The sequence below is a fragment of the Dipteris shenzhenensis genome, chromosome 18 (assembly GCF_047967505.1).
Source record: "Dipteris shenzhenensis isolate YYH24624 ecotype China chromosome 18, Dip_SZ_1.0, whole genome shotgun sequence".
Classification (NCBI taxonomy): Eukaryota; Viridiplantae; Streptophyta; class Polypodiopsida; order Gleicheniales; family Dipteridaceae; genus Dipteris; species Dipteris shenzhenensis.
This window is the reverse complement of record NC_141613.1, coordinates 50,132,721-50,149,486: the sequence shown is the minus strand read 5'-3', so window position 1 is coordinate 50,149,486 and position 16,766 is coordinate 50,132,721. Positions and strand designations below refer to the sequence as shown.

General features: G+C 45.0%; 1 protein-coding gene across 1 annotated transcript in view; it reads right to left on the bottom strand.

The window, feature by feature from the left end:
- LOC147891368 (alpha-galactosidase 3-like) overlaps nucleotides 1–16,766 on the bottom strand; it is an 83,528-nt gene that overhangs the window by 31,651 nt on the left and 35,111 nt on the right. The window contains exons 12-13 of the mRNA XM_087389075.1: nucleotides 10,489–10,579; nucleotides 10,325–10,383 (exon numbers count right to left, since the gene is read on the bottom strand). Of these exons, the coding sequence (XP_087245201.1) occupies nucleotides 10,325–10,383; nucleotides 10,489–10,579 (150 nt within the window). The remainder of the gene's footprint in view (nucleotides 1–10,324; nucleotides 10,384–10,488; nucleotides 10,580–16,766) is intronic.

The following is a 16,766-nucleotide window of genomic DNA, read 5'->3' as shown; positions in this document are numbered from 1 at the left end:
TAGCAGTAGCATTAGAACCATCACCTGAAGACCCATCACCTGAAGAAGCAGAGACTGTAGGTGTAGCACCAGAAGTAGCAGTGCGTGTGGGCCTGGCCTCAGAACTTGAAACAATATACCATAGATTCTTAGCAACCAAAACATGTCCCATCATGTATGACCACATGGGATAATTGGTACCATCAAGCTTGTCATCAACCCCAATCAGCCCAAACAAATCATCTTTGCCATCAGACATGGTGCTGAAATACAAGACAAATGCACCAACTAGCAAAGCAAATGAAAGAAAGGCAACCTCTCATAATCAAGTAACAAAAATCTGCCCAAGCTTCAAAGCTTATGCCTGCAAGAGACTCTGTTGTCCCCCAAGGTGTACCTGTTGCAAGAAAAATCCCCAAAGGCAACACGAGGCCTTTCCAAAATGCAAATGAAGCACAAATTGGAAAGAACCAATGCAACAATGGCTTACCCAATGATGTAGCCCAAAAGGACAGCAGTGATAGGCTCTGAATGCAAGCAAATGAGGGCTGGAAATGAGAATTACAGCAAAAGAAGTGTTCCCACAAGTAGGAGAGCACTTAGAAATAGAGAGAAAGAGATCCAATGGAGGGGAACTCGCAGCCCGAGGCAAAGGGACGCCAAATGAGGAGGGAAGGGCTCAAGGAGAAGTCTCTGGATCAATTCAGCATGCTCCAAATGTCTTCTAGCACCAGCACACACCACAAGAAAGCACGAAAAAGCCTTCGAAATGCTTGCACGAGCTTCGAGGTAGATCAAGAAGGTAATAAATGTACCAAACCTGCTTGCAAAATGTCCGTACAGCTAGTACGGAAATCCATATAGGTCGTACCCTCAATAAATGATCCCGTACAGCATTAAAGACAGATCTGCAGGTCCGTACAGCCTCCAAAGATGCAGTAAATACTGGCACAGAAATCCGTACAGTTCCAGAACTACTTTAAATGCACTCGCCGTGCTCCGTACAGCTTCCGTACAGTCTGTACAGGTCACACGTGTGGCCGAAATAGGTCTGTACTGACATTAAATGCTTCGTACTGCATTAAATACAGTTCTGACAGTTCCGTAACAGTCCGTACGTCTGTACGGATTCAGACGTGTGAAGAAAATGCAGCAGGAAAATGCTCTGAATGTGCCTTCCTTCGCGGTAGCTGCTCCAAAATGCAATTTTCTCACGTCAGAAAGAGGTTTTTCGTGACAAAAGTGCTTGGAAAGGTCTCAAACACTCATGGGAGTGTGGAAACCAGTGATACCAGCAGGAATAAAGGCTCCAGAGGCTGCCAAACAGCTTGGGAAAGCTGTCAATGGCTGAGGGAATGGATTCCCGACCTGCTTTGATACCACTGTTGCGTGTTGCAATGGAAGCACAAAGGAGAAAAACGAGATGATGTAATAGATTGCTGCAAAACTGAAGCGTGGAAACTCAAGGGAGAGCCAACATAACAAAACCCTACGGCTAACTGCCCTAACTGGACTAAGTGTCCTAACTGACCTAGATGGTACATAAACTAACTGTATCAATAGTCCTAACTGACTATAACTAGGCCTACAAGGCACATACCAAGGTATAAGTGGCATCTATGGATAGCCCATGAGATGGCCTACAGACTTGCATACGGTTCCAGATGACAGTCTATGCAAGCCTGGTTAATCACAGGATGTACCCAAGTAGATTTGCGCAAGCCAGAGATAGTCAACCCAACTAGGACTTTCGAGGAACTATTAAATAGAGCTGTCGCCTTGGAAAAGAGCGAAGGTTCAAAAAACAAGGTGAAGAAGGACGCTGAAAGTGATACCGAGGAGACGCCAGCAAAGAAAGATAAGTTGAAAACCAAGCTGAAAAAGGCTTTAAAGGAATTGGGCATTCGACGTAAGCCAGGTAACAATGAGAAGTGCTGTAATAGATGTTCCACATGTGGACATGTGGAAGAGGAATGCAAGACTAAGTGTTGTACTACATGCACCAAATTTGACCATAATGAGTCAGATTGTTGGTTAAATGGTAAGAATTGCCAAGTGTATCAAGTGGCGACTAATAACTAGGCATCAAGTGGCAAACCACAGTGTCCCAAGCAGAAAGACAAGGGTGAGAATGGCAAAGAGAAGCCTGATCCATCTAAAACCAAGTGTTTCAGCTGTGGAGAAAATCATTTACGTTCTGATTGTCCACTCTGGATGAAACAGTTGAAGTTCCTTAAGAATAACATGGAAAGAAAAGAGGTGGATCTAGAATATGAGTAATTGTAGCTGAGTTGCCAGATATAGTTGATGCTCAAGTAATCACTCGGTCGAGAGGACCAGGGACAACAGCTGAAGACATTGAAGCTTCAAGTACAGACATCAATTGGAAAGCACAAAAGGAATTGGCAGCTAAAATGCAAGGGAATTGAAGGGAAAAGCTCCAGCAGTAGAAATGCTTGAGTAGACTCAATACTCTGGACTCGAGAAAGGGGAATCCTAGAAATCCAAGTCCAAAGATGCGGAAATCAAACACTTCACAGGAAACTAGCACAGAGATAGCCCGAGCATGGGAAACATTTAACCTTCAATGAGCTAATGCAAATAGCTCCATACTGTCGTGACTTCTTTGCTCAGCAAATCAAGGAGTCATTTGAATAACCAAAGGAAGAGCAATCCTTAGCCACAATGCCTGTAATTGATACTCCAATAGTTGATGAGGAAGTTCCGGTAATCACGGTCAAGGTTAAGAAGCAAACTATACCGGGTACAATAGAGGACGGAGGAACAGGAGTGAATATCATCTCTGAAGAGATTGCACAGAGGCTGAAGTTTAAATGATATAAGCCATCACCCTTCTGAGTACGCGTGGCAGATCAACGCCCCGTTGATCCCAAAGGTATGTTGCAAAAATAGTCATTTCCATAGGCGGCATCTATTATACAGTTAGTTTCATTGTGATTGCTATGGAATAGCATGCTTACCCAAGCTTATTGGGAAGACCTTGGCTGAAGAGTGCAAAAGTACTCCATAATTGGGGTACAGAAGAGATGACTATTAAGACAAATGGTCAAGATGTGTGTATACCGATCAACCCTCGGAAAGTCCCGGGTTGTTGTCGACCTAAGAATTTGGAAGTCAAAGATCCATTTCCGCAGGATGTTGACTCGTGGTTGATGGAGTTGCACATCCTACCTGTTGGTGAGATAGACATGTTTCAAGTGGCTGCAGACATAAAACAGAAGTTAAGAGATGAGCAGATTGCTAACAGAAGGATCTTTTTCCGAGCAATTTTACGGGAGACATTGAAGGAGAAAGGGAGATTGCTGAGATACCAATGACTATCACACGACTCGGTACTGAACAGTTAGTTCCAAAGCCTACACAAGAATTGAACCTTGGAATACAAGATCACCCTGCTATGGTAGTGGTGAGCGCCAATCTTTCTTCCGAGTAACTTGGAATGATAAGAGATTTATTTGTCCAATGCAAGGATGTTTTTCCATGGAGTTATACAAATTTAAGGGAAATTCCTCCTGAGTTGTCTCAACATAAGATACCTTTAGTGCCAGATGCTAAACCAATACGGCAACAAAGATACAGAACGAATCCTAACTATGCCAAATAGGTCAAAGCCGAGTTGGATCAACTCCTACGACTAGATTCATATATGCCATTGATCGTAGTGACTGGCTCTTTCCTATTGTGGTTGTGCCTAAGAAAAGTGGCAAACTTTAAGTCTATGTGGACTACAAGAAGTTGAATGCCCAGATAGTTCCTGACCTGTTTCCTATACCCTTACAGATGGAATTTTGGATCAAGTTGCAGGACATAAGATATACTCATTCATGGATGGTTAAGTGGGTATAACCAGATTACAATTACTCCAAAAGATCAATCAAAGATTGCCTTTATTATAGTATGGGGTGCCTATGCAACCAAACTCATGCCTTTTGGATTGAGAAATGCCCCGTCAACTTTTCAGAAATTTATGGTTGAAACTTTCTGAGATTACCTCACCGAGTTCATTGCTATTTACTTAGATGATTTCTGTGTGTTCCTCCGGTATCGATCATCTGGGATACCTTAAGAAAGTCTTTCAAAGATGCAAATAGCGGGTATCTCTTTAAATCCAACTAAAAGTGTGTTCTATGTCCGAGTTGGTATACTACTCAGCCATGTTATTTCCAAGAATTGTATCATAACCGAGCCAGGTAAAATTAAGGCCATACAACAGATGCCCAAGCCTCAAAACTTAACTCAATTACGCTCTTTTGTGGGGTTTATCAGCTTCTATCGAAGATTCATCAAAGACTTTGCTAGAATTGCAGCGCCTTTATATGAATTGACAAAGAAGGATGCTAAGTTTGAATGGAATGAGAGTTGACTGTAGTTTTCAATTATTTGAAAAACCGAGCAATGGCTACTCCAATTCTCAGACATCCTAAGTGGGATATTATCTTCCATGTACATGTGAATGCTTCGGGTTATGCTTTAGGCCTTCTTGTGGCTCAGCCGGGGTGGCCGGGGTGGACTATCCAGTGTATTATGCTAGCCGATTGCTAACACCTACTGAGTCAAATTATATCGCTACCGAGCCTCATCATCAACAAGACCCATGTCAAAATCACCTCAGACTTGTTGAAGAGGGCCTCTAGTTGAAGCAGCGCATCACTCCTACAAAGTTGGCAGACGCCAAGCGGTGTGACATTTCATTTGAAGATGGAAGCTATTCATCTTTGCAAGGTTACTTGATCAGTAAGGCGGGCGATGTTTGAAGGCCACCTGCAGATTTCTATCCAAGTTCATTGGATTGAAGAAAAGTACAGGATATGTGCCAAGGTAGTATGTGGCTCGCGTAGTTACTATAGTGGAGGACCAGGTGATGGTTGATAGGTTCACTATCTTTGAGCAAGCATTCGAGAACTAGTTATGAGCGGTGAACAAGGGCCAGACCCACTGCAAACTTGGGCCACATCTCTGTATGTTACACCACGGGTTGGTGTCGCGATGGGTGCCTTGCACAGATGCCTTGCCTCTCTCAAGCGGAGCCAGGCCATCGGGGACGCAACATGATGAGCAGGAACTAGGCACCTTGGGGGACTAAACCAAGTGGGGCAAAGTTGTCCTAGGGTGATGTTGGGCTTGAAATCCATAAGATCTTCTAACAAAGAGTAGGGTTGGACACTAGTAATAGCCTTTTATGACCTCATCCTTCGAGCTTCGGGCCGAGGGTCGAAGCTCACGCGAGGGCGAGGATATACCTCTGAATTTTGAGTCATTGTCTCCTGTGGTGTCTCTTCCATCACCCGCTTCCCCTTTTCTTGGGTACTACTGGGTCTTACCTGTGTCCCCTCTTTGTTGAGTGTGCTTCTTGGGGAAAAATGGATGGACCTGTGTTGTCCTAGCGTTGTCACTTCCGTTGCAAACCTCATTGTTCTGGCACGGGTCGGGTGATTAGGAACAGGCTGACCAAGAGACCGAGCAGGAGGTACCAAAAGAACATGCCAAGGAGCTAGGAGCAGGAAGAACAGCACACCGCAGGCAGTAGGAGGGAGAAAATACCCAAGGGCCGGAGGGGAACAGTGCTTAGGGAACCTCCGATCCAAAACAGGATAAACTGGAGGGAAACAGCACTAAGGGCACCTCCGAGGGTCCAAAGTAGGATAAGCCAAAGTGGAATAGCCAGAAGGGCATCTCCGAGGACAAGGACATGGAGGAGGGCAAGAGACAATGGAACAAAACAGTGAAGTAACAATAGCCGAGGCGAGATGTTAGCGCCCAGGTCAGGCTAACATGTGCGTGGTCACCGAGCGTCAACCTCGGTTGGAAGCGGTGGAGTCAACCGAGCACCAATTTTGTAGCGGAGGCGCAGTTGATCGCAGTGACACAACCAATCATTGGATGGAGGTTGGCGCACCGAGCCCATACTCATTTGGACGGCGGTTCTTTAGGTAGTAATATGATTGTAACAGGCAGGAAATAGAACAAGAGAGCAGTGTGCCGATTCTCTTCCTCTGACCAAAGTTTGCTAGGATAGGGAGTGTTCATTGCAAGACGAGGCGAGCTTGGTTGTATCAAGAGAGTTTGATTCAATAGAAGTGAATAATCAATTGATTGTCTATTCTATTCAATTATGTTGTGTATACTCTATTGTCTAAGTGTGTGTGTTCATGACTCGGTATTCTCCCGTCATCACACAGTTCCCCTACGTCCAAGTGTTTTATATGTTGGCACCTGTTCTGCACCAAAGCACATTCACCTTAGGACTGCAAGAGCGAGGTTTTTCACCGAACACAGCACCGGGTTGGGTTGTAAACTGAGCATTTCTAAGTTAGTCGAGTGAGGGAACCGGTCCATCAACAAGGTTGGACCATTTTACATCAGCATTGGACTATATGTAGAGGGGAGGTTCTGCAAGGATACTTGCAGTTATTATGTCAGACCATTTTTCCATAGTTTTGTGCCTACAACTGTCACATTGAAAGCTACCCCAAGGGACAACCTCTACCAAGATGAGAAGGTTTGGGAGATGATCACATTGAGACGCACACACACACAAGCCAAAAATAAATTGTTCTATCGTAAAAGTAGCATATCAATTCTTCCCCAATGCATATCCTCTCTCTCTCTCTCTCTCTCTCTCTCTCTCTCTCTCTCTCTCTCATTCGAAACCAAAAACAGTCTTCCGAGCGCACCAGATACGCTACGTGAATACCGTAGACTAGTACAGAGGAAGAAACTAGACTTCGTTCGTTGAAACGAGGAGGAGCTACTGAACATTTTGTTTAGTAACAACTCTAAGGACTTCAGGCAGAGATTTCTAGAAGGACGGTCCCCTCCGCCACTCACTAACACCCAGATCTGGTTTGATTATGCACGCACACTTTATGACATCCCAAATCAGCCAAGTCCCTAGCCGCACACATGCCTCGTCCCACATCCTGCACCCTCTTCACTATAGGAGGGGTAAAGGATGCTATAATGAAACTTCATAATGGCCGAGCGAAGGATCATGAGGAGCTATGCACTGAGTTCATTGCATATGGGATTAACCTCCTAGCCCCGATCTTAGCAAAGCTTTTTAATGAAGCGGTTTGTTTGGGATTTCCACACTTGGACCATTAACACTATCTCACCCATCCACAAGGCAGGGGATCCCATGAGCCCGGAGAACTACAGGACCATTATGATTGGACATGTCATGTCCAAGATTTATGCATCAGTACTTGACTCCGAGGTTAGCAGACTTGCAGAGTGTTGAGGACTCAGAGCAGCAGGACAGGCCGGATTCCGGCGTGATCATGGAACCATGACCACATTCTAACGCTCAGATGTATCATCGAGGAGGCGAGGTCACGGAAGCAGAGGATTTATTGTTGCTTTGTGGATTTTCGCAAGGCATTTGACACGGTCCCCAGAGCCCACCTCATACGGCACCTACAGGACTTGGGTTATGATCAAGAGATCATTTGGGCTGTCATGGCACTTTACGAGAGAGTTTCTGGCAGAGTTCGAGTACGATCCGGGTGGACAGACGAGATCATGAGTACCATCGGGGTCAAACAAGGGTGTTCTTTGTTGCCTACCTTGTTTGGCCTCTACATTGACGAGCTTGAGACAGTGATGCAGACACAGGGGGGTGTAGGTTGCTCTCTTGCGGGCATGCTGATCCATATTTTGCTCTATGCAGATGACGTGGCTCTCTTGTCTTCCTCAGCAGAGGGGCTTCAGAGACACCTAGACGCACTACAATCCTTTTGTGAGTCTCATGATTTGAAGGTCAACCTGGGTAAAACCAAGGTCATGATCTTCAATACATCTCGAGCCATCATGTGTCAGGAGCATTTCACATTTGCGGGGTCATCTATTGAGATAGTTTCATCATACACTTATCTTGGGGTTATCTTCTCCGAATCGAGCTTCACTATGAGACCTGCGATGCAGGCACGCTTGAGTAGAGGGTATGCCTCATTGGCCAGGCTAGAGAGGCAGTGCTTCCGCTCACACTTTCAGGATCCACGCACCAAGGGGTTGCTTTTTGACTCCTTGGCTCGCCCAGCGGGGATGTACAGCAATCCTTGTTGGGGGCCAGACTTGTTGGATACAGAGTGGGCCCGTGTGGAGCGGCTACAGGTTCTCATGCTATCACGGATGATTCGTGGTCAGTCATCCGTTCCTCACCAGATCATTCAGGTTGAGTTTGGGTCACCCCCTTTACAGCTAGATGCTGCATTTCAGGTCATCACATATCTGTACCGAGTTAGGGAATATGGGGATTATACCTCGGGGCGTAGCGAGCTACCATGGATAGCTCTATCCTCTTCTATGGCACTTGCAGCAGGAGGAGATCATAGGTGCTGGTATGCACGTACAGAGAGATGGTTTGAGCGACTGGGGCTCCACATGGATAGACTACCTCCCTTCCAGTATAGCATGAATGTTCCGTTCTCTCCCCTCTTATCACACGCGGTCAACCAGGTTATCCGTGAGGATCTACTACAGCTACACACTTTTCGAACTTGGTTGGAACCGAGTGAACTCCCAGTGAAGCTTAGCTTCTACAGAGATCACTTCTTACATATCACAGCGGAGGGTTTCATTGACCCACCAGGATACACACACATTCACCTACCCCACGCGATGAGGATCTCTCTTGGGCAGTTCCGGGTCTCTTCACACAGACTTCGCATTGAGAGCGGCAGAGCAGAGCGACTACCCAGGGAGCGGCGCATATGCACACTATGTGACATACAGGAGGTTGAGACAGAGGAGCATTTCATCTTCAGGTGTCCTGTGTACTATGAGATCCGAGGACGTTTCCACTGCCTCTTCAGAGATAGTTATGGGATTTTAGCCCATTTCCTCTCCTACCCAGACCAGCAGTGTTTGGCAGGTTTCATTTATGAGGCACTTAGACACCGCGAGAGGATACTCCGAGCACGGAGACAGGAGCAGACTTCTTCCTCGGTTCATCCCTCTCAGAGCTCTATCACGGAGTTCTTTCAGCTAGATCACATGGACCCCAACACGACGAGGCCTCGACATGACCGTGACCCGGAGCCCGTGACCCGACAGCTCAGACAGAGGGTCGACACACAGATCACACTTGGAGACATCCCCTCCTTGTTTAGAGTTGAAGCCCGACCGACGGGGGTCACAGTAGCCCTGGTTAGACGCAGAGCTACGACCAGGAGACGTGCTAGGACCGCACCTCAGAGTGGCCGACAGCACTCTATTGCCGACTTCATGCCTCCACTGCCTCATCCATCTTGATATCTTGCTGTTGCTGGGGATGATGATGATATAGATGATGATGCTGAGATTGATATATAGTTGACCATCGACATGACTATGTTGTACTTAGGACTTAGTACTGCCATTCTGCATTTTTTGCATTTTTTGCATTGGTATGGGACGCTCGTTTAGTAGCTCCACTACCACAGCTCATTGTATCAGGATTTTCACAGTCTCATAGACCCATAGGTCTTCCGAAGACTTCAAAAAACTTTCTTTCTTTCTTTCTTTCTTTCTCTCTTAAATACTTAGGGCTGGATTTTACAGACAACTACAAATGGAATGCATGTGTGGAAAAGAGGATTCTGGGAGGTTTGAAAGCTTTGTATGCAGAGAATGCTAAGAAACAATGGCAAAACTCAGGGAAAAAATTGCAGTTCTACAAACAGGAAATCAACTCGATGGAAAGTTTTGGAATGCAGATATACCTCAGGGAAGACATATCAATCTTCAAAAGACAGCTAATCTGCAAAATCAGAACTAGTTGACATGATCTTGAGGTGGAGAGGGGTACATGGGCAAGACCCAGGATCCCCAAAGAGGAATGGACCTACAAAATCTGCCCAACAGGGGAGGTAGAAAATGAGCAGCAGAGAAGGATATGAGAGCAGCAGAGACAGTTTGAAAAAATCTGGTGGGACAGCCAGCCAAAAAGCTACTTGAAGGAGGTTTTGGAACATCCCAACAAGTTACTAGGACTAGCACACGAGCTAGCCCAACAAGTACTCACTACATAAAAGGTTGTAATATTTTCTTTCACAGGATGTAAGGGATCACTATTAGTTGATAGTGATCAACAATCCCATAGATCCCGGAGGGTCTCACAGAGGAATTTAATACACCCATATCATATCATCTCTCTCTCTCTCTCTCTCTCTCTCTCTCTCACACACACACACAAGGAAAAGGAAGCAAAAAGCCAAAGAATCTTTTACTTTATATCCTATTTGGCAAAAGGTCAAGTTTAGCCAAAAGATAAGGCAAAGAAATGGGAGAAAGTGCAATTTTTATAAAAGCCCTTCCTTTGGGGGCAAAGTTATTCATAGTTTACCTCAAGGCATTCTGCAGAACCCTGTTTGCTAACTTTTGACCCCTGTATGCCTAAGGAGTCTGCAGTATATTTGTATCCCCAAAAAAAGGAATTGAGTGAAAATCCTCAAATAAAACCAAGTGTCAAAAGAATTTGGACATCTGATCTAAACTTGTGCAACAAACCTTGATTTACAGCAATTACTTCTGTGTTTGTAAGGATCTCATAAGTTTCTGTCATCATGTTTCTCACATCGCATCCAATCAAAAGTGGAGCCTGGACAATATCAGTAGATAACAAAATTAAAACATGTGATTGGAGATATTCAGATAGTACACCCTTTGTATCTCTTCTTCTCTCACTGTGCCTTCTTTTTCTTGCTCCTCCTCTTTCTTTGTGGGGGAAGTGAGCTTAAGCAAGCAGAGAGATTGATCTATTATTATAAACTATTAGAAGGTTTGCTACCCAAGATTAATGTGAAGGCATCCCCTTCCAAAGTTATTAAGATGTCCTTCGAATTTGTATTGAAAGTGTTTAGATCACATTATCCAAATCTGTAAAATATATTTCACAGAGCAAATTTCCAGATTTGTAGTGCTGAGAACAGTAAATATAGGCCTTTGCAACACCAGTTGACATAACTACAACAACAATCAAGCCATAAACTAAGAAATTTACGAGAGAGACTCCATAAAGTTGATGAAACAAACTTTTTTCCCACGTAATCTGCACTGTAAATCAGTCATCTTGCTGCTTATCCACGCTTGCCCGTTCCCACGGTTGACTTGCTTAACAGAGATGGTCTCAATGATGACCGTTTCCACAGTTGGAGACCTTTAATTGGCATTTCTCAATTTCAAAACTAAGCATAAGTGTCCTGATCAGACACATTCTCACAAAGTCATTGTCAGCTAAAGCTGCTAAAACAACCACTTCATTATTATGGTGTTGGCGGTATAAATTTGGTACCAAACAAGAGCCATCAAAAAAGTAGCAACACAAAGAGAAAAGAAGTCGTATCCCTCATGGCTGCAGGATAGGAAGCTGCTGAGCCAGAACAATGCTTGCAATACTAAATTTGTGATCGAAATGCAAGAGAGTAAAGAGAAGTCATATCAAAAATACATTGAAGAATGGGCAAGCCAATGAAGCCTCATCACATCAGGATCAAAAAGAAGGGAATATTCCCTATGTAATCACACCTGGAAAAAACAAATTGAAGTATCCCAAATCCTATTCACATTGGATAAATAGTTATACCTTCAAACAAAGCTACAGCTGGGCTATATTTTGAGCCTTCCGTTACACGTCATCCTACCCCACTAGAAATTTACCTCATTGTTTATGGAAATATTGTATGTTTTCCAGGGCCCTTCCTAATGAGACCTTTCTTCATATCCCTAGCAAAATGTAGCGATTCCCATTTGGTATATGTGTTTAGAGAAAATGCAGTCTAAAGATCCACACATTTAGGAACATCTCTGTCTCGTTTTGCTTGGCCATCAATGTTGGGGCCGCTGCTCTATCTCTAACAGCTGTTGCCTCACCCCCTCTTTCCCTTGCTGCTGCTTGGTATTTGTGTGTTAATTTCTCCTGAGGCGTGCAGCTCAAACGATGGATTCTTGACCTCTTTCATTTTTTCCTTCAGTGTGCCTCTGCTTCCAGCTAAACCTTCCATTTTCAAGTTGCATTGATTGCTGGGTGGCATGGCCTGCTCATTTTGCCAATCCAAGATGGCAGGCAATTCTAGACAGAAAGCTAGCCATCATTCCTAGGTTTCAAGAGGGAAGAGCAGAGAAAGAAGAAGCGAGGAGACAGAAGAGGGAGCGGAGAGGGGATGCAATCCAAAAGTAGGACCACGAACTAATGGTGTAATGTCCTTGGGTTTGCCAAATCCTAGGCCTATAATAATATGTATGGGAGATAGATCCCCAATTACCACATGTCATCTGGGCAATTAATACTAAAAGCACACTATCCCTATGCTATTGCTAATTATGCATTAGTGCCTTGTACAGATTTACCCTATATAAATTCTCCTGCACTAATTGAGGGAGGGCTTGTGCTCTATCGAAAATATCCACAAATGGCAAAGGCCATGTGCGAGAGAAGTTCGATATGTGCATGAATTCCTACATATGTACAGCTTTCTACTCATGTACTACAGTGCCTACGTGATCAGTACTAAGTGGGACACAAAGAGAAAAGGAGTGTGCGAGAGTGAATTTGAGGAGGGAGGGGAGGGAAGAGGCTTTAGGTATGAGCTTGCTGGTGTAAACATCATAAGCAAGGTTTCCTTTGCAGGTTATCAGAAGGTGCTTGCCATACTAGTTTCATCCTCAGCATGAAATCCCGCTAATGGGGCCAAGGTGTCCATGTCTGCGAACGACTTGGGTGGCTGATCGCTCAAAGGCTTCAATGCCGATACCAATACGTGATAAGAAGAGGGTAGGCACAAGCCCCTCTTAAGTGAGGCTATTGAGTCTCCCACTGGTGATCCAAGAGGAATAGAAAGATGAGTACAGAGAGGACAGATGAGACAGCAATGTAATGGCAATGTCCTCTGATGATATCTCCTTCCCTGTGTGTACATAAAGCTCCCATCAAGATCCCCCTCATCAAGATCGGTGTTCCATTAAGCCTTAGAGCTTGCAAAAAGATGATTCCTTGCTTTCGAGAGAGTTCTAGAAAATGAAGCAAAATCATGAGGTCATATGAATTGGGGAACCTGTATCGTATACCTATTAATAGGACTCACTCCTAATTCTGTTCTGGCTGAATTATGCATAGTCTTCGACCATTTTTCCTTTCAGCAAGTTCTGGAGTCAGGGCCCAATATTTTACATTCTAACTGTGGTTTTTTCTATGTTGCTCACCATGCCCATGTCTGCCATCCACAGTGTGTTGTCATGCCCTGCATCCGAAGTGTGCTGCACATGCTGCTATTCTAGGGTGGGCTTCCTTGCCGTCCATTGGAGGTAAGCTCACCGTTCAGCTGAGAAAGAATCTTCTCCACGATCAAGGATTGCACAGTAGAAATAGAGACATTGGTGGTGGAGGAGGGCCTATTGAAAGGGATGGTTGTATGATGGAGAGCAGATGGCTACATGTGACCGGGCTGGCAAAGTCTTACAAAAGGAATTGTCACCAATGTGGTGGGTAGGATTGGCATCAAGAACTGGAATAAGAAAGACAGCAGTCATCATAGCGACATGGAGTAGATCTTGGACCTAATACTAGGAAGATCAAAGGAAAGGCAGTGGCCATGGGTGCAGGAGATGGGTCGTGAGCTGAGGTCCACAAGTGCATTTGTGCTTGCCCTTCCTCTTGCTCATAGTACCTTTGAAGAAATCGCAAAAGAGCTTGGGCTGCTTGGCCACATTATAAAGCATGAGTGTGGATGTGCCTGAAGATGGCAGCCAAGACTGGTTTGTATTGGAAATTAGAAAAATGTTGCCACTTAGCCCTGGTATGGCCTTGCTAGTTAGGTCTAGTTAGGACATCTAGTCCACTTAGGACATTTAGTCCTAAGTTGAGTTTAGGCCCTATATAGGCAACCATTTGTACTTTCTCATTATCCATTTTGCACTACACTTCGGTTTCTTCAGCTTGTTGTCTAGTCCTTGCATTCCAGCTTCCTTCCATTGCTCCCATCATCAAACAGTAGCAGGAATTCTTGCTCCTACCTGCCTCCCCCCTTGCTCATTCAGTTCAGCTCATTCCAGCTCAGTGTTCCAACTTCAGTTGACGACTTGCAGCTTGCAGCCAGCTCGTTTTTGGCACTTCAACTTGCATTTGGTCAATATCTGGAGTCTGTGACCATGCCATTGGCTGTCTTCACCTTCAGCCAGCCATTCTGCTGCAAAACAGAGCTCCACACTGCTGTTTCAGGTCCGGTGACCAGCGTTTCAGCTCCCTCAACCGTTTGTGCCTGTCACGCAACCCTTTACCTGCGCCACAGCTTTTGTTACAAAAGGGTACAACCACAGCTTGCAGGAGCATCTCCAGCACACCCATGACCACGCCATTGGCTGTTTTTACCTTAAGCCAGCAGTTGAACTGCTTGAACAAACTCCACACTGCTGTTTTAGGCCTCGTGGCCTGCGTTTCAGCTCCCTCAAGCACTTGCGCCTGTCACACAACCCCTTACCTGCATTTCTGCCACCAATCTGAAGCTCTTGTTGAAATTCGGTACAGCCACAGCTTGCAGGAGCATTTCTAGCAGTTGTGACTATCTTCCAGCCATTTCTAAGCTCCCACAATGTGATTTCATCACCATTTGCCCTCAGCTCCTACTTTAGAACAGGTGCAAATGCTTGCAGAAACATTTCTTCCACCTGCCAAAAGCTTCTTCAAAATCTATTCATACAATTGTATGGACGTCCATACTGCCATGTGCACGCTAGGGACAGGCAGGCAGATGACAGGCTAGAGTGCTATCCATGGGAACACGGGTCAGCAAAATTTCTTTTTTGCTTTTCTTGGCACTTGTATGCTTTTCTTGGCGAGCACTCTTCCCTGAGGCTATAAAGGGAGGGCCAGCGCCATAGTTGCACACACCGGCCAGTGAGGAAGCAGAGCTAGGAGCTAACACCGCACTTGTTCACCACACAGATCGAGTCTAGACCAGCATGGTTGGATGGCGAGTTGCCTGCACATGATTCTAGTGTTGTAGACCATGATTCCGATAGGATTAGATGCATTGAGGAGGTGGCAGATGGTATCAAATCTCCCCTATTGTGGATGATCTCGATCGTGCTTGAAGTGACGCAACGTATGCTGGAGTGGCGAATTCCAAGTATGGAGACAATTCGCAGTTGCTGAAGATTTTACAGTAGTTTGTGATTTCATCAACTAGGGATGTGAATTCATCATGATTGGAGAGAGAGGATCGTGATTGTAGTGCAAGAACACCACATGGTGATGAAAATTGAACCAGATAGAGGAATTCACCAGGAATCAAGGACAAGAAGAGCAATAGCTTGCAGTGTTGAGAAAGCTATTGGGGATTAGCAGGAGAGAAGGCAAGTTTATCCTGGAAAGATGAATCCTAGACGCGAAATTTTTCCTGGAAAGGAGCAATGGGAGCTGTCTAGAGCCCCGCACATCATATCTTCATTGCAATTTAGCAGGAAGGATTCCAAGACAGGTTCTGCAATGCACAATCTACTCCAACTCTTTCTCGCTTCTTGCACCGGGCATTCTTTTCTCATATTTCACCATCATTGCTAGCTTCTTCCCGGCTGAATTCTCCGTCCACTGTGCTATCCTCCTCCTCTACCATTCCTTTCAGCCATCATATTTATGATAGTTCGCGACACATCCACAAACCGGTGTTGTAGCAATTATAGCATGTGGGTGTGTGGTGTATTATGATGCTCTGGGGTTATGCCAGAGTGTCCAGATTTATTTAGGACTCTCTGCCTATGAACACATGACTATCTTTCCCTTTTTAGGAAGATAGGTTACTTATACAGGACAATTATGAGATGCTAGCTTAAATCATGATAATGTACGTTGAAATATCGGTTCTTGATACAACTTCTTTGAGATTGACCGGTCACATATGCTTTGAGTTAGGACCCTGGACTACACTTTTCGAGGTTAGAAAGTAGATATTTCAACTTCCCGGGTTTGGGAAGTATAGATTTGATTTCACTTCCGAGTTTGGGAAGTGCTGATTGTTGTACTTTCCTAGTTTGTTAATAAGATTTGATATTTTTCGTGGGAACATGGGTCATCACGACCGTTGCCTACCTTAGGTATTGGTAGCACTGTCAGAGTAGAGTTGCCAGTTTGTTCATTTGACAGAGATGTTGCTTTTTGAACAGGACTTCATGCTCATCTGATGTTTCTGAGCAAGTGGATCTCTTGGTAGGATAGTCCTTGAGCCTATCGGATTCGACCAATAGTGAGTTGTTTCTAGCAAGTTAACGACCTCTTCTCAATTTTTATGAGCTCAGGAGTGAACTCTTTTGAGGAAGAGGAGTATGTCACGTGCACGCTAGGGATAGGCAGGCAAATGACGGGCTAGAGTGCTATCTGTGGGAACATGGGTAAACAAGATTGCTTTTATTCTTTTCTTGGCACTTGTGAGCTTTTCTTGATTTTTCTTGGCGAGCGCTCTTCCCTGCGACTATAAAGGGAGGGCCAATGCCATAGTTGCACACATCGACCAGTGAGGGAGCAGAGCTAGGAGCTACCAACGCAATTGTTCACTAGGCGATATGGGACGCCAAGGGCGAGGTTTGGCTTGCAAGGCTAGCAGTTTCCATGAGGCTCTCTAGCCTAGGCTCAGTGGGGCTGATCAAGTTTGGATCAGCATGGTTGGGTGGCGAGTTGCCTGCAAATAATTCTGGTGTTGTAGAGCATGGTTTCGATAGGGTTATATTCTATGAGGGCGTGACATACAGATTTTTGCCAAGTGGTTGTACGTCGACTTTCACAGTTCACTGTTGTTCCT